This window comes from Lissotriton helveticus, chromosome 7, assembly GCF_964261635.1.
Source record: "Lissotriton helveticus chromosome 7, aLisHel1.1, whole genome shotgun sequence".
Lineage (NCBI taxonomy): Eukaryota > Metazoa > Chordata > Amphibia > Caudata > Salamandridae > Lissotriton > Lissotriton helveticus.
Window position 1 is genome coordinate 628,598,848 of NC_136068.1, and position 21,311 is coordinate 628,620,158.

Here is a 21,311-nt window from a genome sequence, read left to right on the forward strand (position 1 = left end):
AACGAGCACCTCCACATTCACAAAATGGATATTTACCTAGGATGGTGTGAAGACCAAACCCCGGGCCAAAGGGCTGGTAGGGGTCCCCCTGGATAGATCAGGAGGCAAAGACTTCAGGACAGGATTCAGGACAGGATAGATGACCTCTCTAACACTGACGATCACATCGCACCCTTCTCAGACGCTCTCTTCCTCCTCGAGATTCTTCCACGATCTTCTTTCTAAGCCTAATAAATTAGGATATTAAGCTCTGCATTCGATTCTTCATCAGCATCTCTCGCTACTCCGACAGCACCTTCTGCTCGCAGCATCTCAGCATCGAAGTTTCTGACTTCTCTCAGACAGCATCCCGGTCTCTGCTAATTAACGAGCTAAAGCTACCTCAATTATACCTTTTCGTTCATCATGTACCACCCATTAATGTTTTAATATCGTAAAATACTAACTCTGAATGGTCAGGCCAGGGGGGGAAATCATTACACCATGCTTACATATCATTCTTTTCAGTTAGCCCTATGTTAATAACCCCATCTCCTTAATTGTTATTCATTTTTATTTTCCCACCCGCATTCACATTACATCTGATACAAATGTTTAACTTTAATATGTGGTTTTATTCATCAGGGTCTTGTACTGCCAGTTTCTCAGGCTTCAGGCAGGCTGTCGCTTTGCACTCTTCTTGAACCACATGTCATCCTTCCGGGCTGACTTTCACTTGCCATGCACCAGAATCATGTGACACGGCTCACTCCAGACATACCCAAGAGGCCCAAATGTGCACTAGTAATAAAGTCAGAAAGACAAATATACTTTCAAGAATAAATGGTTTTACTGTACCACTCTTCTCTACTCTAATCCCTTTTGCTTTTTAATACTTTCCCTGCGTTGGCATTAGTAAATTCACTCAATTTTGTTTCAAGCAAGCAGATGCAAAGCACACGAGTCTTCAAGACTCCATGTTAGTATCTTCTGCCATGCGCAAGAATTTCCCTCCAAGCGACAGCTCGTCATACTGCGTGGATGCAATTGACAAATGCGCAATAAAGATTTCCCGTTTGCAGCCATTTTAGAAAGCCACTCGAGTTATTCATATTAGCAAACACATACGCAAGCTTCTCTAACCCTCGTTTTTATGTGGTGCGTATTAGTTTTACACAATACGTAATTAATACACATGTTCGGGAGTTAAACGAGAGGATTGCTTCCAAGCAATGCTCTTTTCTACGAGTCCTTGCTCCTTCCCATGGATATTCCCATGCAACCACCCATGGATTTGGATGCAAATTCCTATCTATTCACATCAGCAGACAGGGATCAGCGTCATAAATATATGCCACCTCGTGGCAGACGTAGCGTTAGAGAAAAGGTTTCATTTTCTCAAAACATTTCTAAATTTGGCATGTATATGCTGTGCTGTACAGCAGACTAACAAAGTTATAAAAGTGTTACAATATGCCAAAGCATAGTATTTTGTACTGGAGTGAGTCCCATTCCAATACAAATCTATGCTTGGCATCACACACCCCCCCGCATTCTGATACAGCGCATGGAGAGAGAAAAAATGCGATATCATATTAGATATGGTCCTGTTCTGCTGTCTCCCTTTCACACAATGCAGGACAGCAATTTTTCTAGCTGCACTATGCTGTGGGAATTCTTTGTAAATTTGACCCAGAGAGTATAGAAATTACACAGCACATATGAGAAAGCTGTAGAAACGAATATGGCTACACAATTATAATAATATGTTAAACAATTATAATGATATGCTAAACATTTTTCGTTGAATTACAACTTAAAATGTGTAACAAGGCACTGTTATACAGCAACTTGCCAATAAAGTGGAGTTTAAAAAAGATATGTACTTCTTTGCAAACTTTTATGTTTGTTATATACATAGGATAGAGCATTCACATTAAAATGTTTACATACAGGAAGATACAAGTAATTGGCAAAAAATACCAGCCATTGTGAACCTATTCATTTAAATAACAAGAGGGATTTTGCCATTTCTATTGTAATCTTTTTTAACAGGAACCATGAGGTCAGACAACATAGAGAATGTGCTGTCAGTTGTATGGCACACGTCCCTGGCCTTTGCCACTGTGTCAACAGAATGCAATGTTTCTGTGCTTTGGAAAATCGCAGGAGTTCAGCTTCACAGCTTATTTTGTGGTTCTTTTGCAAAATGCAAAATCGCGAAAAGGTGGGTGATCTGTTAAATGATACTTAAACAATGCAGCACAAAGGCTCCCTGACCCCTTTACGTGCATAACCCAGAGGCCTGCAGTGACGGCGTTAGTGTATGGCTCATGGGCATCGCTAGGGTTGGCCGACAAGACATTATGCACCAGGCCTCATGATTTTCCAGGCCCTGTGTCACTACTGCAACTATTTGTAGATTTGTTAAGCAGTCCTGCACTGTTTATTAATGCTGCTGCAGCTGCCATGTTTCTTCCTTCTCCAGGTATATACACCCCAAGTATGTACCTTAATTTTATCTAATACTTAGAGGAAGTACCCATAGGGGCCCCACTAAGGTTTTTGACCCTGGCCACTCAAATAGTATCTGAGACTCCTGGTCATGTGTGATGACTGGCTTGTGGGAGAGTTTGCCAAATTACAGCTGTGAGATAAATGCCTTCTTTATTTGCACCTTGGAGTGGCGAGATTACCTACCGGTTTTACAATCCACATACTCTGTCATGACTGACCCCAAAGTGGTACTGCTGACTGCCACCCCCGATCCAGGCCATGACAGGACTAATGTGGCCTCGATATGAAGTGGTCGTCAGCAGTACCATTTTGGGCAAATCAGATTCTAAAAATAAGGGGGCAGATTTACATGCCGCTTGTGACATCTTTACGACACCGTTGCGTCACTTCTGTGATGCAGCGGTGTCGTAAACAATGCGCCACTATGCAAAGTATTTACAACATGACGCATCTAAGGAGGTGCGTCATGTTGTAAAGCCCTGCGCTACATTATACCTGCATCAGGTATAATGTATGCAGGGTGGGCGTTCCGTTGCAAGGAAGCCTCGTACAAGTGATGCAGTGAAATCTACAAGATTTCACTGTCACTTTTACGACCCCGCTGTGTCAAAACCTTACACCTGCAGGCGTAAGTGTGACATAGCACAGCAAGTATAGGCCACCCCTGAGCAGTGCTGGAGTTGCGTCGCGCTTGCGACACGACTCCAGCACTGCGTCACCTTTACGCCAACAGATGCATCACACATCTGTCTATACTTGCTCCACGTGCACCGCATTGTAAATGCTGCGCATCCATGGTGGCGCAAGGGTTCTTTTATGTGTTTCATTTTAACTGGCGTATCTCAGCTAAAATGCAAGGATGCACCAGTTCTTGTAAATCTGCCCCAAGGAGAGCAACTAACAGGGGACTCGTCATATGAGCCCTGTTCACTGGATTGAGCAAAATGATGAAATGAGGAGCAGGACGGCCCTTGATGATGGCACCACGTACTGTTTCAGCTAAACAGGCAGCTGAGAAAGTATGTGGCGAGACATGCAGATAAAGGGCCGGGAGCTCCAACAAAGTACATCGACAGACATCTGATAAAAATACATCTGAGAACGAGACAACAGACCACACGGCTGCCAGGCTGTCTCTTCTCATAAGCAACACCGACAGGAAATGTACACAGAATGAGAGAAGAGGAAACGTAAGCGAGAAATTGACATCAATTTAGAACGGAAAAGAAAGACCACAAAGAAAAAAACTAGCAACAGACAGCAAAAAAGCGCAAACATAAAGGTGCAGGTAAAAAGGTACAAATGGAGAGACAGAGGGCACAGAAAGAAAGGGACTGAACAGAGAAATGGGAGAGAGCAGAGAATGAACTTGGAAAATCTAAGAAAGGAGAAAGAGGGGCAGCCGAGGAACAATGAGAGGGACGGCGTAGGAAGGACAGAGACACCGCAGAGAAAATCATCAGAAAGGAAGCATAGAGAGACAGCGTATTAAAGGCACGTACCACAGTTTACAAAGCAGACCGGCTCAAAGAAAGGGCATAAGGGCACAGGAAGCATGCAGAACCAGGGGTCACATATATATATATATAACATAAATCCAAAGCTCTGCACTTCCGTCCTTGGCGAACCGAGACAACGAACCCAGCGATATAAGGCCAAAAGATATTTATTGGCAAAAATTGTAAATGTAAATTGATACTTGTATAGCGCACTACTCACCCGCAAGGGTCTCAAGGCTCTTGTACGAATACCGCTGTGGAACCCATCCTGGCTTTCCCTGTGAGGTGTCCACTCCTGGGCACCCCCAAGGTGGAGGCCAGGCATCCTTAGCGTTGTGGGGGCCGTTGTGGAGATTAAGCAAGATATTGCCCAGAGTTGCAGAGTGGGACTCCATGATTGGAATAGGCACCGAGGCGAGAATTATCAGGTCCGTGGAATTTTGAGCCCAAGACCCGCTGAGGCGGGAAATTGAACCCTGGTCCCGGGCTAGACCTCTGCATCAGGGTCTGCCGCTCTAACCATTGAGCCACACTTCGCAAGAACCTCGAACCTGACGCGTTTCGGGTACCAAGTACCCTTGCTCACAAGTCAAGAGAAAAACATAATTCGCCATTTTAAATACAATGCTGTGAGTAAGTGCAAACACCACGTGGTTAATCAACATGGAAAAAATACTGGCAGTCCTATGGGGAGGGGAACAGCCTTTACGACGCGGCTGTTACACCGCGTGCCGTTACAACGCGGTTTTTCCAACGCAAGTCGTTACCACGCTTGCGCTGGAGGGCGCTGCAGGACAAGGAATTTTTTATTTACTATCCAACACCTTCCCTACTGTACGTAGGCTGGTGTTAGAATAGTAAATTAAAAAATTCCGAAGTCCGCACCCCTCCAACGCAAGTCGTGGTAACGACTTGCGTTGAAAAAACCGTGTTGTAACGGCACGCGGTGTAAAGGCACGCGTTGTAAAGCCGTACAACCATCAAAATATTACTGCATGAATGCGCAAATGATAATATCACAATTTGCCTATGTACAAGGTAAATATTCTATGTTGTAATTCATCAATAAGAATGCATAAAAAATCCTATGGTCTTTGAACACTTAACGTGCTCACTATCTATGCATGTAAGCTCTACCTATTAAATTCATGAAACATGTGATAAATTTGTATTTAAAACCACATAAAAAATAATAATTCATTTAAGAACTGTAGCTGTGCAAAAAGATTGTTTGTAACGAATAGGCATTTAAGAATTCTATCTGAATTCCTAACAGTACCAATAGGTTGTCAACTCCCTGCTTAAATGCTGCTGATTACCCAATTCAAAATTCAGGCTGAAATGTGCAAAAATCGCTAAAAACAGTGCCAGATATAATGTGCAAACTCTCAAAGAACAGTGCCAGATATTCCTAAGGTGCATAAAAGATCTGAATAGACCTTCATAAAGTGCTAGTGCTAAATATACATAAATAAATATGCAATAAATAAAACCACTAGGTAATTAAGTAATAATCCTATTCAACAATGTTAAAAAGGGGGCATAAAACCTTAAGAACCCACGGCCTACTCTTCATTCGGAATTCACAAATTATTTCTTCCAGCAATAGTATTAGTACTAATTTTCATTTTCAGAGTCCAAAATAGAAATTTACAGAAAGTGGTATAAATCCTCCGTATTCTTCAACCCATTAGGTATTTTACTGTCCAGTTCTAAAATCATCCTCGATTCTAACTTTCTTAACATCTTTTCCCTGTTTCCTCCCCTCCGTGGTTTGTGAATGGCTGCCACGACAAAAAATTGCAAAAAAATAAGATCATTGTTGTGATTTAATTTAAAATGCCGGGCCACCGGGTAAGTAGAGTCGTTATTCACGATCGCCCTTAAATGCTGCACAATCCTGACGCGCACCTGCAGTTTTGTACTGCCCACATATCTGAGGCCACAGGTGCACGTCAGGACATAAACTGCAAACTCTGTTTTGCAGTTAAAACTACCTCTAATAATAACCTTCTCCGAGCTGAAAGGTGTCAAATAGGAGGTAGTGTTAACCCCGAACCTACATGCTCTGCAGGAGGAGCACTTGTTACACCCCTGCTTTGGCTGTAACCATTTCTTGGCTGTAGCTAGTTCGGGGAAGCTTTTCACAATCTGGGTAGTCATGGAAGGGCCCTTCCTGTGTGTGATCGTGGGTTGAGATGGTAAAAGTGGAGCTAAAACTCCATCTGTCATAATGATAGGCCAGTTACGCCTAATGATGGATCTAATACTCCTCTCTTGTTTGCTAAAGGCTGTAATTAATCTAGCTGTACTTATAGCGGTGTCAAGACTTTTGGAGTGATTCTCCTTGGATAAGAGGGTGTGCCTTGGCTTCAAATCAACTTTTTTAACTGCCTCGGTAAGTAAGGATTCACTATAACCCCTGGCCCTAAACCTTTCTAGGGCCTGGTATGTGGAGAAGTGTGGCTCAATGGTTAGAGCGGCAGACCCTGATGCAGTGGTCTAGCCCGGGACCAGCGTTCAATTCCCCGCCTCAGTGGGTCTTGAGCTCAAAAATTCCACGGACCTGATAATTCTCGCCTCGGAGCCTATTCCAATCATAGAGTCCCACTCTGCAACTCTGGGCAATAGCTTGCTTAATCTCCACAACGGCCCCCACAACGCTAAGGATGCCTGGCCTACACCTTGGGGGTGCCCAGGAGTGGACACCTCACAGGGAAAGCCAGGATGGGTTCCACAGCGGTATTCGTACAAGTGCCTTGAGACCCTTCGGGTAAGTAGTGCGCTATACAAGTATCTATTTACATGTATTAAAATCCTCTTCTGGACTACAGATCCGCTTCAGGCGTATCAGTTCTCCTAGCGGGATGCTTTTGATGGTATGCTTTGGATGCGCACTGTTGGCGTGTAAGGTAGTATTGCCTGCTGTGGCCTTCCTATGTAATGTTGTTGCAATGCTTCCATTTTTTATATATATGCTTACATCTAAGAATTCCACATGATGTTTACTGATCTGAGAAGTAAATCTTAAATTGGCAGTATTGATGTTAATTCTTTCAACAAAATCCATAGCACTCTTCTCATCACCTCTCCAAATTATAAAAACATCATCAATGTAACGCCACCATTGTACTATGTGGCTACAGCAATCAGAGTGGAATGCGCGCCTCAGAACCTGTTCCTCCCACCAGCCTACATGCAAGCATGCATAGCTGGGGGAGAAACAGGCCCCCATCGCCACACCCCTCTTTTGTACCTGCACTTCATTACCAAACAGAAAGTAATTATTAAAATAACACCATGTTGCTAGATCTAAAAGCATTTTGTTGTGGATGTAATAATCCAGCGGTCTTTGTATCAAGAAAATGTTTAAGGGCGTTCAAGCCTGTTTTATGCTCAATGCTGGTATACAGCGATTCCATGTCTAACGCCATAAACATCAGATCATCTGCCCATTGTACAGCCATCAACTTATTCAGTAAATCCCCAGTGTCTTTTATAAATGTCAGTACCAAGTCCTGCAAAAAGAAGTCCACGTATTGCGTTACGTTCCCCTACACTTCCTATGGCAGAGATAATTGGTCTGCCTGGGCCCGGGGAAATGTTCTTGTGGACTTTTGGGATTAGGTATAACCTCGGTAGTACTGGATGCTCTACATGTAGGAAATTGAATTCCTCCGATGATATACATTGTACTTTTTTTTGGTCTTTCACCAAACGGTAGCTACCTGTACAAAAATGCACAGCTTAAATGAGAAATAAGAAGCACTATAGTACATTATGAAAGCTCTATTAGCACTGCAGAGGTCTGTGTGTTACCAGAGAGCACAGAATAAAAATCTTGGTTGGAGCATTGGGGAAAAGTGACTTGTGTATTTTTGAGTGCTATGAGGTGACAGCCTGCGACAGAAAGCACTGTAATAATAATAATAATAATCCACATTTGTAAAGCGCACAACCACCCGTAAGGGTCTCTAAGCGCTGGGGGCCGTCGGGAAGATTAAGCAAGCTATTGCCCAGAGTTACATGGTGCTGGGCTAACTTGCCGCCGGAGCCAGGGATCGAACCCTGATCCCCAGATTCCAGCGTCAGTCGCCCTGGCCGCGGCGCCACACCTCTCCCTCTAATATTTAAGGCATTGTTTTAAACTTCCATTACACACAGTATAAGATAAGTTGATACAAAATGCACAAAAAGGTTTATGATAAAATGGTGCCTCCAAAATATAGATTCTAGTAATAGCCAGACTGGACGTAATGCAATTTTCTTTTATATAAGTGACCCTTGAACCCCTTGTAGAGTGCCACCTGTCCGGCCTCTCCAATATATTGTTGCTATCTACACATCCCGAGGGCCGGGTGCGGCCCGAGGGTATTAATAAATGACAGAGCTACCGCTCTGGGTCACTCCTCGGAACATAGTAATAGTACTAGTGTCCCATTTTGTTATCCCTTCATTATTAGTAAGCCCTGTTGTCACTGTGTGTCCCCCTCAGCCCCCAGCTTACACACCTGTCAGGGGTAGTAAGCGCTATATAAATACAATTACAATTAAAAGCATGCACTTCAGAGCTCAGTTGGTAACTATTTGCACTACACTCAAAAAGAATATATCTTTGTCATCACAAAGTTTCCAGTGATTCGATCAATTAACCCCTCCGCTGCGCCGAACGTTCCACGCTGGTGCGGAACGTTCTATTGCGCGGGCGGGGCCGGAACGTTCAGCGGACGTGCGCAGCACTACCGAGGTAGTGCACGCGACGTCCGCTGAACATGCGCCGCACTGAAGGGGTTAAAGCCAGTACCGCTCCTAAGCTTCCTTTATATTTGAAGATTACCCATTACATTTGCAGATTGACCAGTTTTGTACATTTGCATTTCTTTCAAGCAAGCAGGCACCCTGTCAGGAAGGCTTGTTTAGCTGTCTGACTGCCTTTGGTTTCACAGCACAGGAGAATCACCGAATGACATTTCAGCTGAATCATTTAACATATAGGAATCAACCGTCCCGGGACGGTTGCCTTTGTACAAAAAGTAGGGGAACGTTTTTTCATGAATCAAAAAAGTATGGGTACGTCATGCACCTCCAATCCCGCCCACTTCGACCTATGCATGAAATAGACAAGTGTGAAGACACAGAAAGGGACCGTTGGGGAAAGACTAAGTAAAGAAATTACAAAGAGAGCGTGGACAAAATAGGAAGAGAGGAAGTGGAAAGATAGGGGGAAGAGCGCATGGGGTAAGTATAAGAGAGAAAATATAGAGAAAGGTAGCAGAGAGAAGGAGCTGAGAAATTTCTTATGAAGACAACTTGGAAACAGCAATTGTAGCAGAGCGTGCAGGGAAGAAAGCAAGGAAAGAACAGGAGCCAAAGTGAAGACAGAAGGGTGTACAGGTAAAGGCCACGTGCAAGTCGATTAAAAGTTATTCGCTCTCGGGCGTGCCTCTAGCCAACTCCCCTCTCAGTAACTGAGGGGTATATTATCAACAACTAGCGATAATTTTTGTCTCTAACTTGTTTAGAGACAAAAATTATCGCCGCACATCGGCGATTTTTATCGCAGATAAACCTTGCTATTAGCAAGGTTTATCGCAAATGCGATAAAAAACGCCCGCAATGCATGAATATCGCTGAAAAGTCCGCGATATTCATGCATTATCGAGCAAATGCTCTTAGCCATGTTATCCACCTCTCATTGGATAACATGGCTAAGAACTGCTCAGGGCAGGTGTTAGCTTTTGGAGATATTCGCCCTTAGCGCAAATATCTCCAAAAGTTGGTAATAGGAGATAGCGATGTTAGCGACTGTTTCCAGTCGCTAACATCTTGGCACGCCCACTTTGCATATCATTAGTGATAAATATCACTGACATGCAAAGTGGGGCCCATGATGGTCGCTATCTCCTATTAGCTGTCGCTAACTGGTGTTAGCGACAGCTTGGTAATAGGGAGATAATTTTATCTCCGCTTTCTTGGCTTTTAAAGCCAAAAAAGCGGAGATAAAACCCCCTGATAATATACCCCTAAATCCACTTCAGTGCCAGGGCCGAATTTAGCAATGTGATTTTTTTTTTAAATATATTTGCTTTTAGTCATTTGTTACATTGGCGAAGGCCTTGCAGTTTTCCAAGAATATTTTGTTTCAAAAGAAACAACAAAGCAAAACAAATATTGCCCAGGCCAAGAGGCTGTCACCCAAAAGCCAGGCCCATTTGGCTTTACCAGTGCTTATTTTCAAATCGGTATGTAACTCGGAAGGCACAGAGATAAAATGTGACGGCCTTCGTTCCACTGAGCAGGGTCATTCCTGACAAACAGATTGTGTCATCCCTCCATCACTTGTGTGCTCTCAGACTACACATAAAAGATCCTTAACACTCCCCTCTGAGTCTGAGATAAGATAGTAAACTCCTGCATGTGTGTCCCCTTTGTGGCCTTCACCTGGTTCCAGTGCTTGCCTCCCATTGCACAATCATCAGTTTCTGTCTTGTAATAACCCATTAGTTAGGTAGTCAGACAGACTCGGTTTGGTTCCCTATCTTGAATCACAGGGTGCATTCCATAGAGTGAGATCCCAGTGCTTCCAGCATTGTGTTGCTGTTTCGATTTTATTTATTTGCAGAGTTTTATATAGCGCGAAATAGACCCGAACCGAATCAGGTATCAGAGCGCTTTACATATTTTTCCAGTTACGTTACATTTTTACGTTTTTCCAGTTACTTTCATTTTAGGCACGGGGAGATTAAGGGGCATATTACCAACCAATAGAGATAATTTTTGTCTCTAACTTGTTTAGAGACAAATATTATCACCGCAAATCGGCGATTTTTATCGCAGATAAACCTTGCTATTAGCAAGGTTTATCGCAAATGCGATAAAAAACGGCCGCAATGCATGAATATCGCTGAAAAGTCCGCGATATTCATGCATTATCGAGCAAATGCTCTTAGCCATGTTATCCACCTCCCATTGGATAACATGGCTAAGAACTGCTCAGGGCAGGTGTTAGCTTTTGGAGATATTCGCGCTTAGCGCGAATATCTTCAAAAGTTGGTCATAGGAGATAGCGATGTTAGCGACTGTTTCCAGTCGCTAACATCTTGGCACGCCCACTTTGCATATCATTAGTGATAAATATCACTGACATGCAAAGTGGGGCCCATGATGGTCGCTATCTCCTATTAGCTGTCGCTAACTGGTGTTAGCGACAGCTTGGTAATAGGGAGATAATTTTATCTCCGCTTTCTTGGCTTTTAAAGCCAAAAAAGCGGAGATAAACCCCCTTGATAATATGCCCCTAAGTGATTTGCCCAGAATCACAGGAAGTTTTGGCGTCGTTACCGAGACTCGAACCTAGACTCCTCCAGGTCCGAGGTCGAACGCCCTAGCCGTTAGGCCAACTCCTCTCCCCATCTTGGGGTTAGTGTGCCCAAGTTGGATTTTACTTAGCATACATGATGTGGCTGGAATGGCCGTCATTCTTAAATCACTGCTCGCCAGGATATTGTTCTGCACAATAGGGAGCTGGACATTTAGGTCCTTATTTAACATAAAGTAAGGCAGTGCGGTGCCGTAAGCCATTTGGCTGAGCAGTACTGCGTTACTTTCAGAGCACCGATGCAGGCACCATTGCACCATTGTGCAAGGGTACCTGCATTGCAGGATGATTTTTTTGTGCAGGAAGAGACACCTTCCTGCACAAAAACAATCATACCCGCAAGACATGGGGTTGGCGCACGGCAGCCAAGTGTGCGCCAGAGCAGGGGAGAGTACAGGGAAGCATCATATTGTTGTAAATATGACATATCCCTGTGCTCTGAAAGTAACGCAGCACGGCTCAGCCAAATGGCTTGCGGCAACGCACCGCCGTACTTTCTCGTAAATAAGGGCCTAAATGTTCAGCTCCCTATTGTGCAGAACAATATCCTGGCGTGCAGTGACTTAAGAATAATGTCACTTCACAAGAGGTTTTCCCACTTTCTATGCATGCTGCAGAATGCAGCACTCATAGAAAGGGGGAAAAACGAGGAGAAATCAAAGTATTTCTACCTATTGCGCCTCCTTATGCATAGGATTGTGACGCAATTCCAGATTTACGAAACTTTGTAAATCTGGGAATGCAGCAGAATCCATGGGTGTTGTGTGGGAACACCTACAGCAACACCCATGGACTGCCCCTTTCATGCAAAGTGCTGCGTGACAAAGGCACGTATTTACAAGGACACTGAAAACCATGCATGGTGGCTTTTTGTGTCCTTCTAAATAAAGAGCACTAAATTGTGCTGCCGGTGAATCAAAAAAGTGACGCACAGGCGGCAGAAGGGGCTTATAAATATGCCCCTTAGGCTTTTAACTTTCCTACCTCTGGGGCAGAGTTGATGGCCATATGGCTTTTGTGTCGCTAGACTCCTCTAGCTGAATCTCGTGGTGGGACCATAAGTATTACCAATGGGATAACTGTAGGTAGGTTTTGATTTTTAATGTATAGTTTATTGTCACCATCTAGGCCAATATGAGGTCAAAGGTTAGTTGTGATCACCCTTATATTACGGGTGGCCGAACCTTTGAACCCCATGAAAACATATGGAGTTTCCAGACTTCATGTGGTTTGCAGACGTGAAGTTCGAAGTTCTGCTCTCCGCTCCCTAAAAATTCCAACACAGCTCTCACCTTTCCACTTATTCATGACAGGGTCCTGCAGGGAGGCACATAATATCATATGATGATGTCCTACTCCAGGATGTCATGTGTTGGGACATCCGGAGGTGGGGCGGAACCATCAACCCGATTGTGTCGGGTGGATGGTTTGGGGCCATTTGGGCTGAGTAAAGAGACGTTGCCTTTGGGCAGTGGCAGTGGGACATGGAGTTTGCCAACTTTATGAAGTTTTAAAAAAATCCTCGAGTTCCATGGGCACAACCTCTGCAACTTCGCACATTCTTATTTTGTATACTGCTTTAGATCAATAGTTCACACTCCACATCTCTGCCCTGCTACAGTTCAGAAGCACCAGGTGGTAAAGCCATATCACAGGCCAGTCAGTTTTCCCCAGGGACCAGATAACCTCTTCCCTTACAGTCTCTTTCTCTTTCCAGGACACCTATGTCGGATTCTCAACTCTTCCCAACCAGGTCCACCGCAAATCTGTCAAGAAAGGCTTCGACTTCACCCTCCTGGTCGCAGGTGAGATGGGGACAAGGGGAGTGGAGTCTGGGTCTGACGACCTCGCGAGGATAAAGCACTTCTTATTTGGCGAGTATGTGCACTGTCTGTGAGCCTATATGTCTATATCTCAAGAGTAGACAACCTTTTCTCTTCAAAGCTGATAAATAAAGCCACCTGTTGAGTTTTAAAACAAACCCTCCATGCAGAGCCATTATACCTTGTCTCCTGGACTCGATAACCTCTCCATTGGGGCAATAAGCCCTTCCCGACAGAGCAGAGCTATTCCCTCTGTGCAGAGCTCAACCAATAGGGGCCGGATTACCAGTTTGGCGGATGGGTTACTCCATCGCAAACGTGACGGATACCCCGTCTGGCGTATTACGAGTTCCAGAAAATCCAATGGAATATAATGGAACTCATAATACGGCGGACGGGAAGTCAAATAGAACATTCGGCCCAGATATGCCCTTAGAGCCAAGGCTTCAAGTGTCTATTTTGGGGAGCAGAGAAATTCAGCTCAGGTTCTACCCACTTTCTAGAGCCACCGAAGTTCACTCTGTGGTAAGAGAAAACTACAGGTTTTGATCCTTCCTAAGGTCTCCAACATCAGTCCAAGAGCAAATAAACCTAGCTCTGCTTCTTACTTTTCCACAGACCTTCTATTGTAAATTCCATAAGGACACAAAATGTGGTCCATGTTTTTCTATCTTTTTAATAGGTCCAAGCAGTTAATCTGAAAGAAAACATGGAAATCCATTTTTTCTATCTGCATTCTTCCTCTTTCCACAAAACCTTCAGAGTTCAATTCAAAATGTCAGGAAAACCAATGCAGGACAACTCTTCTCCAAACAGAACCCCTTCTATGGTCATAGAATTCCAATCCAGGTTCTTGAAATCCTCAAAGATCCTTCAAGTTCAAACCAGGAACAGTGTTATTCAGTTGTAGTTCTTCTCCTATGATTAGGATTGCAGATGACTTTCTGACAGGCTGAGAAAACCATTCCAAAAGATGCTAAAAGTGATGATAATAATGAGGATGCAAATTATGTCTTTCCTTCTACCTGTTACAGGTGAATCTGGCCTGGGAAAGTCCACTCTGGTGGACAGCCTCTTCCACACAGACCTGTACAAGGACCGGACCATACGTGATGCACAAGGTAAGTCTGGCTGTTTGTAGAAGAGGGCGGACAGGCCATCAGTGTACCCAGATGACAAATTGTAGGTTACCAGACTAGTCAACATGCTGGCACCTCTGGCTGTGCTTGGACATGCAGTCGCATGGCCGACAGTTGGCTCGTATCCGAACAGTTCCTCAAATGAAGCGAAACACCTATGTGTGTTCTTATAGAAAGAAGCAGCAGTCAGTCTGGGAAATATCTCAACTGCTCTACGATCTGAGGTAAAGAAAGTCAAAATTAGGGATCATCACCTCGACCACTGCCTCTAAATGTGGAAAAACCTTGAAAACTCAATACATCTGTACAATACTTAGTTAAGTTACAAACGGACTTGCACAAGCTTCGATTTTGCTAAATCATGCATTTTTCTAATGACTTCTTGAAGCAGAATCCCAGCTTTTTAAACACTAAAATTATTTTTCTAAATTTCATCTAAGAATTTCTTCTTACTAAAATGTCCTAAAACTAGCATTTCCAAAATGTGTAAAGACTTGAAATAAGGGTTTTCAGTTTATTCTGAGAACTTACAGCCAGATTCATCAAACAAAAATCCGCTCACAAAGGGCCAGATTCTGAGAATCTGGCCCTTTGCGAGCGGTATCTTTGTATTTGGGATGCATCATCCCAAATGCAAAAATCGCTAATTAAGAATTTGCTAAATTGCGATTCTTTGCATTTAAGGAATCTCAAATTGAGATTCCTTACATGCAATGCATGAAAGTGAAAAAAATAGCGAATTCGCTATTAGGGCACGCAAATTACCATGAAGTACAACTACATGGTAATTTGCAAAAACTTTGAAAAATGCACTAAAGTGCATTTTTCAAAGTTTCATGTTGCGCACACACATGCCCTAAGGGCATGTGTGTGCGCAACATATGTGCACACATCATTTCAGGGGTGCAACAGGGTGTCCTTTGGACACCCCTGCACCCTTGAAATCGCAATCTCAATTTGCGAATCGCTAATTGCGATTAGCAAATTGAGATTGTCTTCCCATTCATTCCTATGGGCCTCTAGGCCCTTAGGAATGAATGGAGACATATTCCTTAATTGTGACTCGCAATTTGCGAGTCGCAATTAAGGAATTATTAGAAATCGCTATTTTTTTAGTGATTTCTTGATGCATAGCATTTTGCTATTCTTTAATAGCGATTCGGTATTTTTCGCTATTAAGGATTAGCAAAATGTGTTCTTGATTAATCTGGGAGTTAGCTTTTTAAAATCTACTATACAAAGTAAACCTTTTAATCAAGAAACACACAAGGTCTTTTTTGTGAGATTTGGGGCAGTCTGAGAGCCTCACTGGGGGAGATTATGCTCATTTACAAGTGGTACCCCAGGGGCACGTGATTGAACTCTAAATGGAAATGACCAAGAAACTCCCTTTCACTCTAGACTTTCCCAAGTTAGTACGGATGAGCAGTCTCAGTTTACTCTGGGGGGTGGGAGTGGTTTAAAAACTCAGAATGCAGTGTGACACAAACATAAATTAGTAAGTGTATCGTTAGCTCAGTGGAAAGGAAATTTCTTCAATAGCTGACGAAAACAGAAGGGCCATGTACCCGTCAATTGTTAATAGCTCCTAGACGTTGCATAGGGGAATCCGGATAACATTGAGCCCTAGGGCTAGGCATAACCAATTGGGTAAATCTTATAGGAATTTTCTAAAGTTCAGAAGCGATGGTACTACATTTGTTAGTCAATGTAGCGGAGGCGCTGACATAAAGATACAATGCATCAGATTTGCAAAGTATACATTGGCCCTATGAGTCTACAGATGAGATTACAGATAATGGTTTCTTCTGAGGAGGCGGAAGAATGCAAATAGTTCTCTCTACCCCAAAGCTCACCCCAAAATATCAGGTTCCCACACTTGAAAAGAGGCTTTCTGTGGGGGCTTCAAGGGCATTATTTTCCTTGTGCGGGATGACCGCGTTTGATCACCAGTGCCCAGTGGAGGGTCACAAGTCAAATTAATGGAGACCAGGATCTTGTACCACTTGACTCTAAATTGAAGGTTGGGGGGGGGGGGTCAGTACTTAGTATGTAAAAAAATAAGTGTCAAGGCCCTTGTCAGGAGACCACCACTCATCCCCCTTGCTAGCCCTGCCAATGATGGCACCAGTGGCTTAAATTAAGCACTGGGGAGGAGGGGTCAGGCTGCAAGTGGGCTAGTACCCACGAGGTGGCTTTTACGTTGGTGGTAGGGATGGCACACTTGTATCCTGAGCTCTTTGACAAAGGTTTTGGTTGCAGGAGTTGGGGGTGGGAGGGGATTAGCCTATGAGCTGCTTGTTAACACAAGGGTAATTGACTGCAGTATAACTGGCAATATCTCTGAAACTGGAGCCGCTATGAAGCTCATTCCAACCATTACAGAATCAGAATGACTTCCTTCTACTGATGATATGGGTCCTCAGACCAGGGTTTCAAATTCCACATTTCTTCAAACCTCATAGGGTGGCCGAAGAAGTAGGTTTGGCCATTCTATGGGTGTGGATAAGATCATGGTCGAGGGTCAAAAAGTTACCCCTCTCAATGTCTGGAGGCGATGGAGCAGTTCTTCAACTCACATGTCGTTGCATTGTTTCTGAGAAGCAGGGATGAAGGCAACAGCAAAGAAAATAACTTTGTTTTGAGTGGTGCCAGGATTCCCATAATCCCAGATATCAGCCATGTGAATGATGTGCGGACAGGAACAGCAAACTGTTAAAAGAAGCATTGGCAAAGGCAATAGGTCTCGCCTTTATAAAGTGAGTGTCAAGCTGTCAGATTTGCAAATGTTTGTCTGTAAAGTATTGTTCAGAAAACATTTCAAAATACTTGAGAAAAAGTAAACACATATCCTAGGGTATATCAGAACTGTACATTGAAGTCAATGTTTTCAATCTTCATAAATTAAATGGTTTATTTTTCAAATACTTTTCAATCAGGAAACTGAATAAAATATAAAAAGATTAAGCAAGTAACAGAATGTAAAGGAAAATGCTTTCCAATGCTAATTTACTTTCCAAAGAATTCAGCCATTTGCTCTTCTGAGGTAGCCTTGGGTGCAGATTTAACGGCCTCTAGAAGAAGCGTCATGCTAAGTATACTTTCTGCCTCAGGTGTCAGCTGCGTGAGTGCAGCAGATGGCCCTTCCCCCAGCACAATAAGAGCCTTTGTGCGTCAAAGACTGGAATGCAGGAGATAAATCAAAAACAACCCTTGATGTCTGCTCTTCAATCAGACTCCCCAAAACAATATCCCTGTAGCTGTGCCTTTAAAGACAAGCTGGGAGGGATGGGGATAAACACAGCACGTGGGGAGTGGTTTGAGGGATGAAGCAGCATACAAGTGAAAGAACTAGAAAACACATCCACTCTCTTGGGGTACTGATTGAAACCGAAAATAGCAGTTCCTTAAATGTGAGCAGTGTAGAGATACACGCCAGCCATTCGAAAGGATTGTGTATAGAGGCTATGCTCCAGGGGAGAGAAATGCACCAGAAGAGGAAGGTGAGTCAGAGAATAAAAATCAAGCAAAAGAAAGTGACACTAAAACCAAGCAATTGTAGCAATGGGTGGGCTGAAAGCTCACAATACGTCTGTTGCAACCAGACTGCTTGCTCTGTCTGTTAGGTTCGACCTAAAAAGAGGTAGTCTCCCAAGAGGTGGAGGCTCCTCTATGGTTTCTGGCCACATTAGAGATCAAAGAAAGGGGTAGACCATGTGTGTTCTCTAATCCAGAGGTGGCAGTGGATCACCTAAAAGCAGGACAGTAGAACAGGCATCAATACGAGGGTGGGGGATCTTGACAGACGAGCAAAGTGACTTGTTGGTGTGCAATATGATGATTGAGATGAGACCTCGCTTGATTTTGGATTCCACGGATTGGTCGAAGAGGATTACATCTTGAAGAGAGATATTTTGCTTGATGGTATGACAGAGGTTGATGTTATGCTATTGCATTGATTTGACATTTTTGTTGGGGCTCGTTTCCTTCTCTCTTTCCCCAATCCTTTTTTCCTTTCCCTTTTCACTTTTTATCAACATTTCCACAGTGGTGTCGCGTCTTGAAGGCTGCATCACCTGAGAATATATATACAATATCAGTTTAGCATGTGCTTTTGCATGGATGATTTGGGTTGCCAGCTATACTGTGCGGATGCCTTTTTTCCCACACTTACTGTGTGTACTGCTGTGGCTACTAATTGAGAACCTTTCAATAAAAAGATTAAAACCATAACAAAACCCTAAAACAACTGCAACCTTTTAATTCATAACACAACCTTCTTCAATATTCCTAAATCTATTTTCAAACTTTTAAACTACCACCTCCACTTTAGCAGAAGATGACAGTTTAAATAGAACTAACAACGCAAACTCATAAATAACTCAGGGTTTGTGCCTCATTATTCCAGCTTTGAAAAAAGTTCTTTTAACTTTTATGTTAGTACTTTTGTAATCTAATGAATGTGTGTTTTCACTTTGTGAATATCGTTTTCAAACTTAACTTTGACAAGACAGTAAAAGAGTAAAATGCTTAAACGTGGTACAATGCTGAACATTTCACATAAGTTTAGTACTTTATCTAATTGTGTAGCAATTTAATATATTCAGAAAATATTTTTGTTCTGTGAATTACATTTTATTGTATGTAAAATTCATAACCATTTATTGGTCCTTCCCAGAAATGTCCAAAATATGAGGCCTATTAGGATGGCGGACGGACTTGCGTCCGTCTGCCACCCCCGAGGTGGAGGGACTGTCCGCAGGGGCAGCGGCGGTCCCTCTGTTGCAATTAGGATGTGACCGTCACCCTGGCGGTCACATACCGTATCTTTAACCCTGCGGCGGGTGCAGCTTGAAGCAGCACCCGCCGCAAGGTTAAAAATGCATGATTTGCATTTACATTCACAACTGCCTGCCGCTTTGTGCATGTAAATGCAGGGGGGTACCATAGGTACCCCCCATGTGCACCCCCACTCCCCCTTCACCCTGGGGGCCCGCAAGGGGCCCCCAGAAGCAAATTTCCACATGCTTTTCCAGGGCGGAAAAGCCGCCGCAGAAAAGCATGTTCAAACACACATCCTAATTTGGCTGACGGTGTCTTGCAGACACCGCCACCAAATAGCGCTCCACACCCCGCGGATCAGCGGCGGACGGACCTGCTGTCCGCCGCTGTTCCCACCTCCATCCCACCGCCATCCTAATCTGGCGGTAGGTGTTTCCTGTGACCGCGGCGGTGAATCCGTATCCTCCGGGCCGGCGGTGGCTTCCACCGGCCCGGAGGATGCGTATTCACCGCCATCATAATCGACCCCTATGTTAGAGAGTGTAAGTCAAAAACAAACTAGAGGGAGGCACCCAATCAGAGTTCATTAATGAAATAATATTTAGAGATGGGTGAATTATATCTTCAGTCCGCAGGATGCAGAAGTTTATCCGCGTACGAATCTTCATTTCCAGGTTTCAATTTCACTCCCATTCTCATAAAATGAACTAGTGATATCTCTCAGAGGTCCATTAGCCAATGAGATACTGCTGGAAGACGGTACCATCAGTAACCATGTGTGACGGAATGCATCGGCCTGAACTTGGTTATTCAGATTGGCTTCCTGACAGGCATCTGAATGGTCAAACCACAGAGCCCAGTTCTGATTAGTTCAGAGGCAGGCAATCAGAACTGATGTATAACCTGCTGCTTCAGCAATTCTGACTCGCAACCCTCAATCAGAATGGGTCTATGCAGTTAGACCATTCTGCTGTCCATCTTTTGGGGGGGATGTGTTTATTTGCATTTTCTTAGTTACATTACAGAAACAAATCAGATATTCAAAGCGTCTCGTTTCTTCCTTCATTACATCCAAAGCAGAGTTCGACCATATTGTCACATAAATAATCAGTAATACAAAAATAATTCCTATCCACAGGACCCCTTTTTTCTCCCTCTCCCCCCACCAATCCCTCCCACTTCCAATTTACTGCGAGTCCATGAGCGTAAGACCATAATATGTCAACCATAGCTTCCATATTTTCCAGAATTTTTTCGGGCACCCTCGCGCTTTGTAGGTCGTTTTCTCCCCTAGCATATACATATCCATACTCCTTCGCCATTCTTCTAGTGTTGGATTAGACCGTCACCCCGTGACCTTACCAGGTCTCTTTTGGCTACTACCAGGCTCAGCTGGAGCAACGTCAGTTTCACTCTGGGGAGGTCAATCTCTGTAGGTATGCCCAGCAAAATAAACATGGGATTTGGGGGTATTGATTCCTGCAAAATGAGTTCCAACTCCTGCAGCAGTTTTCCCTAATATATCTGTACCTGTGTTCGGGGCGTGGCTGAGCCAGCCAAGATGGCGGACAAGCTTTCCTAGAGCTCCGGTCGGCTGCCCGTCACACCGATGTCAATTACCGCCACCACACGTATGCGACACCCCCCGCTTGCATGAGGGACTCCCGCGACCACCCCGGGAGCCTTTGAGAGCGGCGGTGTGGCTGAGATGCGCCTGGAATGACCCGAGTAACTCGCCGCCGGGTCCCACCTAAGATGGCGGCGCCCAGGGACTGACGCCGGAGGTCCCGAGTGATCGGAACGGGCCTCTCAATAACGGGTTCCGGAGCCCTTCCTGCACCCCAGAGGACACCCTGTGCGCCCGGAGGACGCTGCCGCCCAGACAATAGGAACTGCAGTGCCACGTGAGGCAAGATGGCCGCGGGTGGGTTGTGGTGAGCGGTCGCATCAAACCTCTCTCCCACCTCTACGCGATAGTATGCAGTAGCTCCATGCTATAACAATAATATGAGACCCCTCTGATGGCTGCAGACCTTGCCCTCATAGAAGCTGGATTCGGAGGCGGGGAGTGCGTTCTTCTTAATACATCAAGTACTGGCCGGCTCAGAGACATCGGGGCTGCAGAGTTTAACAGGCTTATAAGAAACCTAAGAACCATCGCAAGCAGCCTGCTACCACGAGGGTTAAAAGTCCT

At 44.2% G+C, this 21,311-nt stretch overlaps 1 protein-coding gene across 1 annotated transcript in view; it reads left to right on the top strand.

The window, feature by feature from the left end:
- The window catches only part of LOC144768856 (septin-4-like), a 79,697-nt gene that overhangs the window by 18,460 nt on the left and 39,926 nt on the right, over nucleotides 1-21,311 (top strand). Inside the window, exons 2-3 of the mRNA XM_078652857.1 lie at nucleotides 13,091-13,178; nucleotides 14,231-14,317. Coding sequence (XP_078508983.1) covers nucleotides 13,091-13,178; nucleotides 14,231-14,317 — 175 coding nt within the window. The remainder of the gene's footprint in view (nucleotides 1-13,090; nucleotides 13,179-14,230; nucleotides 14,318-21,311) is intronic.